This window comes from Coregonus clupeaformis, chromosome 28 (genome assembly GCF_020615455.1).
Source record: "Coregonus clupeaformis isolate EN_2021a chromosome 28, ASM2061545v1, whole genome shotgun sequence".
Taxonomy (NCBI): domain Eukaryota; kingdom Metazoa; phylum Chordata; class Actinopteri; order Salmoniformes; family Salmonidae; genus Coregonus; species Coregonus clupeaformis.
The window spans coordinates 11,466,483-11,484,760 of record NC_059219.1 but is presented as its reverse complement, the minus strand read 5'-3'; the positions used below and the strand labels follow the sequence as shown (position 1 = coordinate 11,484,760).

Genomic DNA, 18,278 nt, shown 5'->3' with positions numbered 1-18,278 from the left:
TAGCTAAACATGTTAGTGGCACTAACTAGCTAAACATGTTAGTGGCACTAACTAACTAAACATGTTAGTGGCACTAACTAGCTAAACATGTTAGTGGCACTAACTAGCTAAACATGTTAGTGGCACTAACTAGCTAAACATGTTAGTGGCACTAACTAACTAAACATGTTAGTGGCACTAACTAAACATGTTAGTGACACTAACTAGCTAAACATGTTATTGGCACTAGCTAAACATGTTAGTGGCACTAGCTTAACATGTAAGTGGCACTAACTAGCTAAACATGTTAGTGGCACTAACTAGCTAAACATGTTAGTGGCACTAACTAACTAAACATGTTAGTGGCACTAGCAAAACATGTTAGTGACACTAACTAGCTAAACATGTTAGTGGCACTAACTCACTAAACATGTTAGTGGCACTAACTAAACATGTTAGTGACACTAACTAGCTAAACATGTTATTGGCACTAGCTAAACATGTTAGTGGCACTAACTAACTAAACATGTTAGGGGCACTAACTAAACATGTTAGTGGCGCTAACTAGCTAAACATGTTAGTGGCACTAACTAGCTAAACATGTTAGTGGCACTAACTAGCTAAACGTGTTAGTGGCACTAACTAACTAAACATGTTAGTGGCACTAACTAGCTAAACATGTTAGTGGCACTAACTAGCTAAACATGTTAGTGGCACTAATTAGCTAAACATGTTAGTGGCACTAACTAGCTAAACATGTTAGTGGCACTAACTAAACATGTTAGTGACACTAACTAGCTAAACATGTTATTGGCACTAGCTAAACATGTTAGTGGCACTAACTAACTAAACGTGTTAGGGGCACTAACTAAACATGTTAGTGGCGCTAACTAGCTAAACATGTTAGTGGCACTAACTAGCTAAACATGTTAGTGGCACTAACTAGCTAAACGTGTTAGTGGCACTAACTAACTAAACATGTTAGTGGCACTAACTAGCTAAACATGTTAGTGGCACTAACTAGCTAAACATGTTAGTGGCACTAACTAGCTAAACATGTTATTGGCACTAGCTAAACATGTTAGTGGCACTAACTAGCTTAACATGTAAGTGGCACTAACTAGCTAAACATGTTAGTGGCACTAACTAGCTAAACATGTTAGTGGCACTAACTAACTAAACATGTTAGTGGCACTAGCAAAACATGTTAGTGACACTAACTAGCTAAACATGTTAGTGGCACTAACTAACTAAACATGTTAGTGGCACTAACTAAACATGTTAGTGGCACTAGCTTAACATGTAAGTGGCACTAACTAGCTAAACATGTTAGTGGCACTAACTAACTAAACATGTTAGTGGCACTAGCAAAACATGTTAGTGACACTAACTAGCTAAACATGTAAGTGGCACTAACTAAACATGTTAGAGGCACTAACTAGCAAACATCCTCTTGTAAATGTTCTATTTACCATTTTCCACCCATTTGGTTATGTGTGCTTCAGTGTGTGTGTGTGCTTCAGTGTGTGTGTGTGTGTGTGTGCTTCAGTGTGTGTGTGTGTGTGTGTGTGTGCTTCAGCGTGTGTGACAGCGGGACAATCTGTTCACTGGAGGGTTGCCGGAAGGACCTACACACATACACACACACACACATGCTGAAGGGCCTGTGCCACAGCTTTATTTAGCTACTAAACAGCTGCTTCATTTACCAGGAGGAGCATGACAGTTCTCTCTCTCTCTCTCTCTCTCTCTCTCTGTCTCTCTCTCTCTCTCTCTCTCTCTCTCTCTCTCTCTCTCTCTCTGTCTCTCTCTCTCTCTCTCTCTCTCTGCCTCTCTCTCTCTCTCTCTCTCTCTCTCTCTCTCTCTCTCTCTCTCTCTCTCTCTCTCTCTCTCTCTCTCTCTCTCTCTCTCTCTCTCTCTCTCTCTCTCTCTGTATCTCTCTCTCTGTCTCTTCTCTCTTCTCTCTCTCTCTCTCTCTGTCTCTCTCTCTCTCTCTCTCTCTCTCTCTCTCTCTCTCTCTCTCTCTACACAGTGAGACTGTGTTTATTTAGGGCATTACAAAGGAAGTTGGGGCTACATAATAGCATTTTCACATATTTACATTTACATTTTTAGTCATTTACCACATATGTTTAACTGTGCTATTTAAGTGTTTATTTAAGTGTTAGTTTATTTTAATGGTTGATCTGTATGTTTATGTGTATGTTTGTTTATCCTTCTGGTCTCCATGGTGACTGTTATTTGTTTTGAAGGTCAAGAGGTGGTTTTCAAGTGCCTTGGTGAGGGAATACTGGAAAACGCCTTTCAAGGATACAATGCCTGCATTTTCGCCTACGGACAAACAGGTAACCGAGAACGTCGAGTGAGTAAACACCATGAATACACCAGTCTAGTGAATACACATCATGAATACACCAGTCTAGTGAATAAACACCATGAATACACCAGTATAGTGAGTAAACACCATGAATACACCAGTCTAGTGAATACACATTATGAATACACCAGTCTAGTGAGTAAACACCATGAAAACACCAGTCTAGTGAATACACATCATGAATATACCAGTCTAGTGAGTAAACACCATGAATACACCAGTCTAGTGAGTAAACACCATGAAAACACCAGTCTAGTGAATACACATCATGAATACACCAGTCTAGTGAGTAAACACCATGAAAACACCAGTCTAATGAATAAACACCATGAATACACCAGTCTAGTGAGTAAACACCATGAATACACCAGTCTAGTGAATAAACACCATGAATACACCAGTCTAGTGAGTAAACACCATGAATACACCAGTCTAGTGAGTAAACACCATGAAAACACCAGTCTAGTGAATACACATCATGAATACACCAGTCTAGTGAGTAAACACCATGAATACACCAGTCTAGTGAGTAAACACCATGAAAACACCAGTCTAGTGAATACACATCATGAATACACCAGTCTAGTGAGTAAACACCATGAAAACACCAGTCTAGTGAATACACACCATGCATCTTCAAATAAACCAATCAAACCAGTCATAACAGCCGTTCGGCTAGCATTAGCCTATTCCTGGTATTCTCAAACCCGTGGAATCTTTATGTAGAATATGTAAAGGATTCACTCATTGACTGCAGAATGTTACATTTCTAACACTAAAGTCAATGAGTTAAACTTTAATCAAATGTGTTTTATAAAGCCCTTTTTTACCTCAGCAGATACCTGGCATGTACTGTAATAATAATAATAATATGCCATTTAGCAGACGCTTTTATCCAAAGCGACTTACAGTCATGTGTGCATACATTTTTATGTATGGGTGGTCCCGGGGATCGAACCCACTACCCTGGCGTTACAAGCGCCATGCTCTACCAATTGAGCTACAGAAGAACTATGAAGTAAGACTGTTTATACTGAATTATTATGATGCAGGTAGGTAGGAAATATGTTAAAACGGGTCTGTGTTCAGAACAGCCTTAAGTAGCTCTGCAGGCATCATCATCTGCTCATGTCGTTCCATGCTAGGAGAGGAGAGGGGCCAACATACGTCTGTATCCCTCTTCCCTGGCCCTGCAGATACAGCACAGCTGCGTCCCAAATGGCACCCTATTCCCTATACAGTGCACTACTTTTGACCAGGGCCCATAGGGATACCCTTAGGGCTCTGGTCAAAAGGAGTGCACTATATAGGGAATAGGGTGCTATTTGGGATGTACTTTATGTATCCCTGCGTGGCCCTGCAGATGCACTACAAGAACAGGAAGTTTCAGTGTTTCTGATCACGCCAACTCACGCTGGTGAATCGCTCAGCCCGTATCCTTCCTCCCCAACACTAAGGATTAAATTAGATCCTTTATCCTCTCTTCCTGTCCTGAAGAACAACCCGGAGCGGAATGGCACACCTTGGAAACAAACGCTTTGGAGACCACAGATAATATGGTAGTGTAGTGTCCCTGCTATCATAGGGCTATCATACACATTTAGAAAAGAGAAAATGTAGAAATGTAGGGATACTTAGAGATGTATTTGATTTGTTATTTTCTATAAATCCCAATTAATTTAGTTCTGCTGGTGTATTGGAGGAAATAATTATGTTTTATACCTGTTCCTGCAGTCCAGGGTTTCCGTTAGCCAGTAATTGCCGGCTTTTGGCTGATAAAAAGAAAAAGAAAATCGTTGCCGGCCAAATTGACCGTGAGAAAAAACGATTGCATTTCAAAATAATGCTTTTTATTCGTTGCTGGAAATACCAGTCGATGTAAATACATTTGACAGTCATGCTTATCGGTTGATATGTTAATTCACATAATTTAGTGGAATTAAATTGCTGTGTGTGTATTTTCGCTAGTCGTAATGCATCTTATTTATCAACACATCTATGACACGTGCCACCCATCACTTTACAATGTAAGCTGTGCATTTTGAAATAGGCTACTTCATTGTTTGAAACCCGAATGTTTTACTTCATATTATGAGACATGTCTTACTTAGAAAAAAAACGGTGCTATTTAGAACCTAAAAGGGTTCTTCGGCTGTCCCCATAGGACAAAAAAAAAAAAAAAACCTTGAAGACCCCTATTTGGTTCCAGGTAGTACCCTTTTGGGTTCCATGTATAACCCTTTCCACAGAGGGTTCTACACTGAACCCAAAAGAGGTTTACCAGGAGACAAAAAAGGGTTCTGCCTGGAGCCAAAAAGGGTTCTCCTATGGGGACAGCCGAAGAACCATTTTGGAACCCTTTTTTCTAAGAGTGTACAGGCAAAATCAGACCGTAGAAATGTGGAGGCAATTATTTTATAAAGACTTCATAGGTGGCGCGTGAGTTTCATGTTTAGGGAAGATTACAAATTATCCTACCATTTCAACTGATCTGCCAGTTATGAGTTTCATATGCACATTTTCGTGGAATCATTGTCACATGGTTAATCATAAAAATCGGTCATAACATTATACAAGTAAAAATCTAAAAGTTAAAATTCAACTAAGGCGAGAGCGCCAGCCTCTGCCATATGGACACATTGATACACTGTGATCCATTGGCGGCTAAAGAAATGAGCGCATGGAACTCAGAGATCGCCTAGGCCAATGCAGCAGTAGGCCTATAACTTCCATTGTCAACTCAGTACAAATACATAAAGCCGACAACTAAGTGGAAAATATCCTGATGAAAATTCAGGTTCTTTCAGTCGCATTCATCTCTCTACTCAGCCTGTCTGCCTCCCTTTCTATCTGTCTTGACTTGAGCTATAGCTAGTGAAGTGCAACATTGTATCAAATCAATCAACTGGGTCTGGCCCAAAGCTGTTGTTAGCGAACTTGCAACATTGTATCAACTAGCCTATTCCGGGCCCTCAGAGTTTCCTGCACCAGTGAGCTCATGACAGACAGCTGTTTTTGCACAAGGGAAAAGTGTTAAGGTATTTTATGACATTTCCACTTGATATATGGGATCATCAGATCAAGATATTTTGGTCTTTCACACCGAGGCTTGGTGATTGTGGAGGGGGAGATTGTTGGAAATATTTTTTCAAATACTGTGAGGAACAATTATCATTTGCAATGGACGTTAAAAAAAACGGACACATTTATTGATAATGAAATACAAAAATATGTAATTTACATAAGTATTCACACCCCTGAGTCAAATCATCACCTTCGGCAGCGATTACAGCCGTGAGTCTTTCTGGGTAAGTCTTTAAGAGCTTTGCACACCTGGATTGTACAATATTTGCACATAATTTTTTATCAAATTCTTCAAGCTCTGTTAAGTTAAGTTGGTTGTTGATCATTGCTAGACATCTATTTTCAAGTCTTGCCATAGATTTTCAAGCCGATTTAAGTCAAAACTGTAACTAGGCCACTCAGGAACGTTCAATGTCATCTTGCTAAGCAACTCCAGTGTATATTTGGCCTTGTGTTTTACGTTATTGTCCTGCTGAAAGGTGAATTTGTTATTTGTATCCTAAAAAACTCCCTTGCCAATCACAAGCATAACCATAACATGATGCAGCTACCACCATACTTGAAAATATGAAGAGTGGTACTCAGTGATGTGTTGTGTTGGATTTGCCCCAAACATTATGCTTTGTATTCAGGACATAAAGTTAATTTCTTTGCCACATTTCTTGCAGTTTTATTTTAGTGCCTTATTGCGAACAGGATGCATGTTTTGGAATATTTTTATTCTGTACAGTCTTCCTCCTTTTCGCTCTGTAATTTAGGTTAGTATTGTGGAGTAACTACAATGTTGTTGAGCCATCCTCCGTTTTCTCCTATCACAGCCATTAAACTCTGTAACTGTTTTAAAGTCACCATTGGCCTCATGGGGAAATCCCTGAGCGGTTTCCTTCCTCTCCGGCAGCTGAGTTAGGAAGGACACCTGTGGCCAGCAGCATACCACACTGCATCCCACTGCTGGCTTACCTCTGAAGCTAAGCAGGGTTGGTCCTGGATGGGAGTACTAGATGCTGCTGGAAATGGTGTTGGAGGACCAGTAGGAGGTACTCTTTCCTCTGGTCAACAAAAAAAATCCCAATTCCCCAGGGCAGTGATTGGGGACATTGCCCTGCGTAGGGTGCTGTCTTTCAGATCGAATGTTAAACAGGTGTCCTGACTCTTTGTGGTCACTAAAGATCCCATGGCACTTATTGTAAGAGTAGGGGTGTAAACCCCGGTGTCCTGGCTAAATTCCCAATCTGGCCCTCATACTGTCATGGCCACCTAATCAGCAGCAGCTTCCAATTGGCTCATTCCTCTCCCATGTAACTATTCCCCAGGTTGTTGCTGTAAATGAGAATGTGTTCTCAGTCAACTTACCTGGTAAAATAAATGTATCTTTGTAGTGACTGGGTTTATTGATACACCATCCAAAGTGTAATTAATAACTTCGCCATGCTCAAAGGGATATTCAATGTATGCTTTTCTGTATTTTGACCCATCTACCAATAGGTGCCCTTCTTTGCGAGGCATTGGAAAACCTCCCTGGTCTTTGTGGTTGAATCTTTGTTTGAAATTCCCTGCTCGACTAAGGGACCTTACAGATAATTGTATGTGTGGGGTACAGAGATGAGGTAGTCATTAAAAAATCACGTTAAATACTATTATTGCACACAGAGAGAGTCTACTCCTGAATTTATTTAGGCTTGCCATAACAAAGGGGTTGAATGCTTATTGACTCAAGACAGTTCAGCTTTTCATTTTTTATTAATTTGTTAACATTTCTAAAAACATATTTCCACTTTAACATTATGAGGTATTGTGTGTAGGCCAGTGACACAAAATCTCAATTTAATCAATTTTAAATTCATGCTGTAACATAACAACATTTCTGAAGGCACTGTACAAGCTTGGGATTTGAAACAATCCACAGTAGTTTTTTCAAAGAAGATAATGATCCTCGATTCCTCTCTGTCTAAGTCTCTCTGGTGAAGTATTTTGAATTATTTTATTTATTTCTGTATAGACAGGAGTAATTATATAATTTGGACAAATGTATTTCAATTTACTTTAGGGGAAGCTATTGGACACGCCGACTATGAAATACTTCCTCATATGCAATTTCTCTCCTGGTCTATTGGTTTTCATATCAACTTTCTTTCGTTGTCAAGAAGCCAAAGGCATAATCGTATTCATATTAGCAACTCATAGTTGTTGCATCTTTAGATCTCCCCTTTTTCCAACAGTGATTTGAATCTCTGTCACATATGAACCACTCGCATCAGGTGCACTGTTTAGAATGGTGTTTTCCCGCGAATTGCATTTTGAAAAATGTTTGAAAATGACGTTTTATTGGCTGCTTCATTACAGGAGTTGCATGCTCTCTTAAGATGCATTACCATAATCTAAATGTGCTTTCTGTCATTCTGAGCACTGTGGGTGGTCGCCCAAATGGGTTCCGCACCCAATGCATATGGGTCCGGTAAATTTCTCAAATGACCGGTAAAATCTTCCTGGTCCCATTGTCCGGCGTCACATATTCCTAACAGAAACCCTGCTGCAGTCCTGATCTGTCTGTGGACCAAAGAGTTGGCAGAATCCCTGCAGAATCCATGAACAAACACAATTACAGAAATATTTTCAACACACCTGCAGTGAACACATCAGAAAGTTGCCGTAGAAACCCCCAGACTTTGTTGTGGGTCTGTTTGCCAAAACCTCTTGGTTCAGATAAGTGCTGGGCCATATCTCCATGATCTCAATACTACCCTTATTTACTAAACAACATTGTTCCATTTAGCAGTTTCTATTCTCTGCTGTTTCATCTCTGCTGTTGTCCCTTCCTGTCTCTCCCTGCAGGTTCTAGTCTCTAGTCTGGAGAGGTGGTGTTTAAAGGACTGTTGAAGTCTATGTGTGTGGCTAAAGGCTCTGCCATGCTGTTTTCTATGTCCCTTCCTGTCTCTCCCTGCAGGTTCTAGTCTCTAGTCTGGAGAGGTGGTGTTTAAAGGACTGTTGAAGTCTATGAGTGTGGCTAAAGGCTCTGCCATGCTGTTTTCTATGTCCCTTCCTGTCTCTCCCTGCAGGTTCTAGTGTCTAGTCTGTAGAGGTGGTGTGTAAAGGTCTGTTGACGTCTATTAGTGTGGCTAAATGTTCTAGTCTCTAGTCTGTAGAGGTGGTGTTTAAAGGACTGTTGAAGTCTATGAGTGTGGCTAAAGGCTCTGCCATGCTGTTTTCTATGTCCCTTCCTGTCCTCCCTGCAGGTTCAGGGAAGTCCTTCTCCATGATGGGGAATGAGAAGGCTCCAGGGCTGATCCCCAGGCTGTGCTGCTCCCTGTTTGAGAGGATCAGACGAGAGGACAGCCAGGTTCACTCCTTCAAGGTGGAGGTTTCCTACATGGAGATATACAACGAGAAGGTCCGCGACCTGCTGGACCCTAAAGGGTGAGTATAGACGGGACGGACGGACGGACGGATGGACACACACACACACACACACATACACACACACACACACACACACACACACACACACATACACACACACACACACACACACACACACACACACACACACACACACACACACACACACATACACACACACACACACACACACACACACACACACACACACACACACACACACACACACACACACACACACATACACACACACACACACACACACACACACACACACACACACACACACACACACACACACACACACACACACACACACACACACACACACACACACACACACACACACACACTGTAATAAGGTGAGTAGGACGGAGCCAGGCGCAGGAGGTGTGGCCAATACAGCAGTCCGCAGCAGTGCGTAAACCAAATACAGTGCGACTTAAATGCGTACCGGGAAAACAAAACCCACGGGTGAATATCCCGGCAATTAAAAGTAACATAATGCTCAACACGAGCTAGCGACACCTCCACATGGAACAATAACACACAAAGACATGGGGGAGCAGAGGGGATAATTACACAGAGATTGATGAGGGGATACAGTTGAAGTCGGAAGTTTACGTACACCTTAGCCATATACATTTCAACTCTGTTTTTCACAATTCCTTACATTTAATCCTAGTAGAAATTCCCTGTCTTAGGTAAGTTAGGATAATAATATAATAATAATATGCCATTTCGCAGACGCTTTTATCCAAAGCGACTTACAGTCATGTGTGCATACATTTTTATGTATGGGTGGTCCCGGGGATCAAACCCACTACCCTGGCGTTACAAGCGCCATGCTCTACCAATTGAGCTACAGAGGACCACATGATCACCACTTTATTTTAAGAATGTGAACTGTCAGAATAATAGTAGAGAGAATTATTTATTTAAGCTTTTATTTCTTTCGTCACATTCCCAGTGGGTCAGAAGTTTACATACACTCAATTAGTATTTGGTAGCATTGCCTTTCAATTGTTTAACTTGGGTCAAATGTTTCAGGTAGCCTTCCACAATAAGTTGGGTGAATTTGGACCATTCCTCCTGACAGAGCTGGTGCAAACCGTAGTCTGGCTTTTTTATGGCGGTTTTGGAGCAGTGGCTTCTTCTTTGCTGAGTGGCCTTTCAGGTTATGTCGCTATAGGACTCATTTTACTGTGGATATAGATACTTTTGTACCTGTTTCCTCCAGCATCTTCACAAGGTCCTTTGCTGTTGTTCTGGGATTGATTTGCACTTTTTGCACCAAAGTACGTTCATCTCTAGGAGACAGAACGCGTCTCCTTCCTGAGCGGTATGACGGCTGCGTGGTCCCATGGTGTTTATACTTGCGTACTATTGTTTGTACAGATGAACGTGCTACCTTCAGGCATTTGGAAATTGCTCCCAAGGATGAACCAGACTTGTGGAGGACTACAATTCTTTTTCTGAGGTCTTGGCTGATTTATTTTGATTTTCTCATGATGTCAAGCAAAGAGGCACTGAGTTTGAAGGTAGGCCTTGAAATACATCCACAGGTACACCTCCAATTGACTCAAATGATGTCAATTAGCCTATCAGAAGCTTCTAAAGCAATGACATCATTTTCTGGAATTTTCCAAGCTGTTTAAAGGCACAGTCAACTTAGTGTATGTAAACATCTGACCCACTGGAATTGTGATACAGTGAATTATAAGTGAAATAATCGGTCTGTAAACAATTGTTGGAAAAATGACTTGTGTCATGCACAAAGTAGATGTCCTAACCGACTTGCCAAAACTATAGTTTGTGAACAAGAAATGTGTGGAGTGGTTGAAAAACAAGTTTTAATGACTCCAACCTAAGTGTATGTAAACTTCCGACTTCAACTGTATGTACCAGGTGTGTGTGAAAAACAAGACAAAACAAATGGAATGATGAAAAGAGGAGCGGCAGTGGATAGAAGGCCGGTGACGATGAACGCTGAAGCCTGCCCGAACCAGGAGAGGAGGCAGCTTCGGAGGGAGTCGTGACACACACACACACACACACACACACTAGCTTGACCAGTGTCTTTGCTTTGGAGTAGCCTACCTCATGGACTAGCATAGCTTGAGGTAAAGAGTGTCCTTACCTGCCCTGAGCAGTGTTTTCCACTAGCGCCGGCTGTCAGCTATACAGCTGGTTACACATTCATTTTCAGCTGGGTACTTTTTCCACTTAAATTAACTAGGCACATTATTGACAATTCACAAGCCAGAAGAAAAGTCAGCTGAGCCCTCTCCTGCTAGAATGAACGATATGTATCTTCTAGCGATCTATTGATAGGACAGGCACCTGTCAGTCACAAAGTGAGCGATGACAGGGAAACACTGCTGGTTTGACAGTCTGCTGTATGTCCCGCCTCCCAGTACCTGTGAGCGTGTGTGTTGTGTACACTGTGGTTGCAGTCAAATGTCTTTACACAAAACTAAAGTTTTTCGAAATGAAGTCCATCAGGACTTGCCAGACAGTGACGTTAAATTGAGTGACTCGTCAGTAGCCTACCAAATAGCATCGGTAAGAGAGCAGTTCATTTGGCTTCCCCATTTGCATACTGGTAGGCTTTTTGCCGGTTATCTTCAGATGAATGATGCAAACATTGGATGAAGATGGTGAATCCTCCTCACTGCAGGAACAATAGGTGGGCTTGTGGTGAGAGAGCCCATACCTAACACCTGCTTCATTCTTCAGTCGTACCTGTATTGCAGATAGTTGAGAAAATGCCTCTTAAAAAGGAAGTTTGAAGCCTGTGGAAGTCAGCAGACTCTTTAAGATTCTTTAAGAAGAAATCTGTTGGTCAGTTGTTAAACAAGTATTTTTTATAATAAATGAAATACTGCAATTCACAGAGAGTTGCAAACACTTGTTGAAATTCTTTCACAAATGTAGCTATCGTTCTAACTCTTCTCTTAACGCGAATGGACCCAGAACTTCATCGAGCATCTGTTCTGTTTATTTTATAGATCCATTCTTCCAACTGAAAAAGTGCCCATCACACAATTTGTTTGATTTAAAATGTAAACTTTAATTTATTTGGGCTATTTACTTCATTTCTGTTTTAATAAAATACATACAGTAGGGATTGTGGCGTTCTAATGACCTGGGTTCCAAACCCAGTCGGTCGGATAACCAAGCAGCTCTCTGTGTACAAGCTCTCCGCTTGTTCACAGTCTATAGGCCCATATCCATGTACACAATGAAGCTCTGGAACCTTATGTTGACTGTCAAGTAGTTTCTGATTCAGCTGCATTCTTATCAGATATTATTGGATCTGCGTCTTGACAGGAGGGAGGGCGGTAAGGGAGGGTTAACTGAGTGAGTGTGTATCAGGGACATCTGTTAGAGAGCAGGGGAGGGTGTGTGTGTGTGGACACTGGACAGCCCTAGAGAGGGACAACATTGGGGCTCTGTCTGTGTAGCTGCAGATGTCTGTGAGAGGAGAGAATATAGCCCAGTCAGTCCCAGCTCCATGGCAGTGGCCTTTCTGTTATTTCCTGGTTGAGACCCACTCTCTCTCTCTCTCTCTCTCTCTCTCTCTCTCTCTCTCTCTCTCTCTCTCTCTCTCTCTCTCTTCTCTCTCTCTCTCTCTCTCTCTCTCTCTCTCTCTCTCTCTCTCTCTCTCTCTCTCTCTCTCTCTCTCTCTCTCTCTCTCTCTCTCTCTCTCTCTCTCTCTCTCTCTCTCTCTCTCTCTCTCTCTCTCTCTCTCTCTCTCTTTCTCTCTCTCTCTCTCTCTCTCTCTCTCTCTCTCTCTCTCTCTCTCTCTCTCTCTCTCTCTCTCTCTCTCTCTCTCTCTCTCTCTCTCTGTCTCTCTCTCTCTCTCTCTCTCTCTCTCTCTCTCTCTCTCTCTCTCTCTCTCTCTCTCTCTCTCTCTCCTCTCTCTCTCTCTCTCTCTCTCTCTCTCTCTCTCTCTCTCTCTCTCTCTTCTCTCTCTCTCTCTCACACACACACACAACCTGGTTCTCGGTGTTTCTGGCTCTCTGTGTGAATCTCTGTGTATCTCTGTGTGTCAGTGTCTCATCAGTTAGACTATAAGCTGACCACTCTGAACTTTCCCTCTCTCTGTCTGTCATCCCCTATTGTAAACCTACAGGCAGGCCACACACACACACACACACACACACACACACACACACACACACACACACACACACACACACACACACACACACACACACACACACACTCACACACACTTCCCCCTGTCTGTCCTCCCCTGTTGTTAGACCTAGTAGAGGGAGACCAATTGATTTGAACAGAGAGCAGCCAGTTGGAGCTGTGAACTTGAGTTGTGCCAACCTCTGTAAATCTACGGCCCCAGAGAGAGAGAGGAGGCATATATAGTGATATATAGTCTGTGTGTGTGTGTTTGTGTAGGTGAGAGAGAGAGCGAGAGAGAGCGAGAGGGGGGTTAAGTCGACCATCACTGATCTATAGCCTTCCCACCCCCCATCTAACCTCTGGCAAACAGCCAAGTGAAGATCAGGTTCAGTGGACCCATCTGCACCACCTAGTGAAACACACACACACACACACACACACACAACACACACACTGCACCACCTAGTGAAACATCTAGCTGTCTTCAGTCACAGTGATTTGGGAAATGTAATGTTGTCACATTGGATTATCCTAATATAGATGGATGGGCATGTTGGATTCACTTTTTAATAGCTGTCCTGGGTGTAGTCGTGTTATCCTCCATTCAGCCATGTAATCCATGAAATAGTCCATGAGCCTGTGGGGTCGGTAATATCGGGGGGCACAATGTCTCATGGTGATTTTCTTGAAGGTCAACAAGGTTCCCAGAGTTGTACGATGTGGGCTAGCAGTACAGCAGTAGCAGCCTCTCTTTCATCCCTCCATTGCATTGATTTAGCTCATGGACTAAAATATGTCTGTGGTTTATCTGTTCCTCTGTCCAGGAGTCGTCAGTCTCTGAAGGTTAGAGAGCACAAGGTCCTGGGTCCGTATGTGGACGGCCTGTCACAACTGGCTGTCACTAACTTTGAGGTGAGTACAACTCCTTTGGAGACAGGGAAATGCCCACCTGGGTAGGCGAGGTGCTGGCTGGCAGAGTTCAGCGCTTAGACAAGGAAATAAAAAAGCCACACTCTATGTCTCCGGTGCACTACAATTCATCAGGGTTTCATCACCTCTTTTGCATTCGCAGTCTCCAGATTACACTGTGTATTACCATAGAGAACTGTGTATTACCATAGAGAACTGTGTATTACCATAGAGAACTGTGTATTACCATAGAGAACTGTGTATTACCATAGAGAACTGTGTATTACCATAGAGAACTGTGTATTACCATAGAGAACTGTGTATTACCATAGAGAACTGTGTATTACCATAGAGAACTGTGTATTACCATAGAGAACTGTGTATTACCATGATGTGTATTACCATAGTGGTGTATTACCATAGAGAACTGTGTGTACCATGTGAGTCATCTGTGTATTAATAGAACTGTGTATTACCATAGACTGGAGTCATGTGTTATACTGGTGTAATGTACCATGGAGTACTGTGTTACCATAGCGTAAGTGTGATAACCATGGTTATAGTGGTGTAGTGTGATGGAGTCATGGTTATAGTGGTGTAGTGTAACGTGATGGAGTCATGGTTATAGTGGTGTAATGTGATGGAGTCATGGTTATAGTGATGTAGTGTGATGTGACGGAGTCATGGTTATAGTGGTGTAATGTGATGGAGTCATGGTTATAGTGATGTAGTGTAATGTGATGGAGTCATGGTTATAGTGGTGTATTGTGATGGAGTCATGGTTATAGTGGTGTAGTGTGATGGAGTCATGGTTATAGTGGTGTAGTGTGATGGAGTCATGGTTATAGTGGTGTAGTGTGATGTGATGGAGTCATGGTTATAGATGTGTAGTGTGATGGAGTCATGGTTATAGTGGTGTAGTGTGATGGAGTCATGGTTATAGTGGTGTATTGTGATGGAGTCATGGTTATAGTGGTGTAGTGTGATGTGATGGAGTCATTGTTATAGAGGTGTAGTGTGATGGAGTCATGGTTATAGAGGTGTAGTGTGATGGAGTCATGGTTATAGTGGTGTAATGTGATGTGATGGAGTCATAGTTATAGAGGTGTAGTGTGATGTGATGGAGTCATGGTTATAGTGGTGTAGTGTGATGGAGTCATGGTTATAGTGATGTAGTGTGATGTGATGGAGTCATGGTTATAGTGGTGTAATGTGATGGAGTTATGGTTATAGTGGTGTAATGTGATGAGTCATGGTTATAGTGATGTAGTGTGATGTGATGGAGTCATGGTTATAGTGGTGTAATGTGATGGAGTCATTGTTATAGTGATGTAGTATGATGGAGTCATGGTTATAGTGGTGTATTGTGATGGAGTTATGGTTATAGTGATGTAGTGTGATGTGATGAAGTCGTGGTTATAGTGGTGTAGTGTGATGGAGTCGTGGTTATAGTGGTGTAGTGTGATGTGATGGAGTCATGGTTATAGTAGTGTAGTATGATGGAGTCATGGTTATAGTGGTGTATTGTGATGGAGTTATGGTTATAGTGATGTAGTGTGATGTGATGGAGTCATGGTTATAGTGATGGAGTGTGATGGAGTCATGGTTATAGTGGTGTAATGTGATGGAGTCATGGTTATAGTGGTGTAATGTGATGAGTCATGGTTATAGTGATGTAGTGTGATGTGATGGAGTCATGGTTATAGTGGTGTAATGTGATGGAGTCATGGTTATAGTGGTGTAGTGTGATGGAGTCATGGTTATAGTAGGGTAATGTGATGGAGTCATGGTTATAGTGGTGTAGTGTGATGTGATGGAGTCATGGTTATAGTGGTGTAATGTGATGTGATGGAGTCATGGTTATAGTGGTGTATTGTGATGGAGTTATGGTTATAGTGATGTAGTGTGATGTGATGGAGTCATGGTTATAGTGGTGTAGTGTGATGGAGTCATGGTTATAGTGGTGTAGTGTGATGTGATGGAGTCATGGTTATAGTGGTGTAGTGTGATGGAGTCATGGTTATAGTGGTGTATTGTGATGGAGTTATGGTTATAGTGATGTAGTGTGATGTGATGGAGTCATGGTTATAGTGGTGTAGTGTGATGGAGTCATGGTTATAGTGTGATGTGATGGAGTCATGGTTATAGTAGTGTAATGTGATGTGATGGAGTCATGGTTATAGTGATGTAGTGTGATGGAGTCATGGTTATTGTAGTGTAATGTGATGGAGTCATGATTATAGTGGTGTAGTGTGATGGAGTCATGGTTATAGTAGTGTAATGTGATGGAGTCATGGTTATAGTGATGTAGTGTGATGGAGTCATGGTTATTGTAGTGTAATGTGATGGAGTCATGATTATAGTGGTGTAGTGTGATGGAGTCATGGTTATAGTAGTGTAATGTGATGGAGTCATGGTTATAGTGGTGTAGTGTGTTGAGTCATGGTTAAAGTGGTGTAGTGTGATGGAGTCATGGTTATAGTGGTGTAGTGTAATGTGGTGGAGTCATGGTTATAGTGTTGTAGTGTGATGGAGCCATGGTTATAGTGGTGTAGAGTGATGGAGTCATGGTTAGAGTGGTGTAGTGTGATGGAGTCATGTTTATAGTGGTGTAGTGTGATGTGATGGAGTCATGGTTATAGTAGTGTAATGTGATGGAGTCATGGTTATAGTGGTGTAGTGTGATGGAGTCATGGTTATAGTGATGTAGTGTGATGTGATGGAGTCATGGTTATAGTAGTGTAATGTGATGCAGTCATGGTTATAGTAGTGTAATGTGATGGAGTCATGGTTATAGTGGTATAGTGTGATGTGATGGAGTCATGGTTATAGTGGTGTAATGTGATGTGATGGAGTCATGGTTATAGTAGTGTAATGTGATGGAGTCATGGTTATAGTGATGTAGTGTGATGTGATGGAGTCATGGTTATAGTGGTGTAATGTGATGGAGTCATGGTTATAGTGGTGTAATGTGATGGAGTCATGGTTATAGTAGTGTAATGTGATGGAGTCATGGTTATAGTGATGTAGTGTGATGTGATGGAGTCATGGTTATAGTGGTGTAATGTGATGTGATGGAGTCATGGTTATAGTGGTGTAGAGTGATGGAGTCATGGTTATAGTGGTGTAGTGTGATGGAGTCATGGGTATAGTGGTGTAGTGTGATGTGATGGAGTCATGGTTATAGTGGTGTAGTGTGATGGAGTCATGGTTATTGTAGTGTGATGGAGTCATGGTTAATGTAGTGTGATGGAGTCATGGTTCCTGTGTGATAGGATTCCAAGTCTTGGTCTTGGCAGAGACATCCTTAATAAAATTATTCTGAGTGTGACGTCGCCACCCTGCCCTGTTTTATCTGCTCTGTGCTGGTCTTCCCATTCCCACCCATAGCCCCCTCCATCCATAGCCCCTCCATCCATAGCCCCTCCATCCATAGCCCCTCCATCCATAGCCCCTCCATCCATAGCCCCCTCCATCCATAGTCCCTCCATCCATAGTCCCTCCATCCATAGTCCCTCCATCCATAGTCCCTCCATCCATAGCCCCTCCATCCATAGCCCCCTCCATCCATAGTCCCTCCATCCATAGTCCGCTCCATCCATAGTCCGCTCCATCCATAGTCCCTCCATCCATAGTCCGCTCCATCCATAGCCCCTCCATCCATAGTCCCTCCATCCATAGCCCCTCCATCCATAGCTCCCTCCATCCATAGCCCCCCTCCATCCATAGCCCCTCCATCCATAGTCCCCTCCATCCATAGCCCCCTCCATCCATAGCCCCCTCCATCCATAGCCCCTCCATCCATAGCCCCTCCATCCATAGCCTCTCCATCCATAGCCCCTCCATCTATAGCCCCTCCATCCATAGTCCCTCCATCCATAGTCCCTCCATCCATAGCCCCCTCCATCCATAGTCCCCTCCATCCATAGTCCCTCCATCCATAGTCCGCTCCATCCATAGCCCCCTCCATCCATAGCCCCTCCATCCATAGTCCCTCCATCCATAGCCCCCTCCATCCATAGTCCCCTCCATCCATAGTCCGCTCCATCCATAGCCCCCTCCATCCATAGCCCCTCCATCCATAGTCCCTCCATCCATAGCCCCCTCCATCCATAGTCCCCTCCATCCATAGCCCCTCCATCCATAGCCCCTCCATCCATAGTCCCCTCCATCCATAGTCCCTCCATCCATAGCCCCTCCATCCATAGCTCCTCCATCCATAGCCCCTCCATCCATAGTCCCCTCTATCCATAGCCCCCTCCATCCATAGTCCCTCCATCCATAGTCTCCTCCATCCATAGTCCCTCCATCCATAGTCCGCTCCATCCATAGCCCCCTCCATCCATAGCCCCTCCATCCATAGTCCCCTCCATCCATAGTCCCTCCA

The 18,278-nt window shown here is 42.8% G+C and overlaps 1 protein-coding gene across 1 annotated transcript in view; it reads left to right on the top strand.

Annotated features, from left to right (window-relative positions):
• Nucleotides 1–18,278, top strand: part of LOC121556919 (kinesin-like protein KIF13A) — a gene marked incomplete at its 3' end in the record, with an annotated part of 86,150 nt that overhangs the window by 57,945 nt on the left and 9,927 nt on the right. The window contains exons 5-7 of the mRNA XM_041870803.2: nucleotides 2,232–2,324; nucleotides 8,674–8,854; nucleotides 13,807–13,894. Coding sequence (XP_041726737.2) covers nucleotides 2,232–2,324; nucleotides 8,674–8,854; nucleotides 13,807–13,894 — 362 coding nt within the window. The remainder of the gene's footprint in view (nucleotides 1–2,231; nucleotides 2,325–8,673; nucleotides 8,855–13,806; nucleotides 13,895–18,278) is intronic.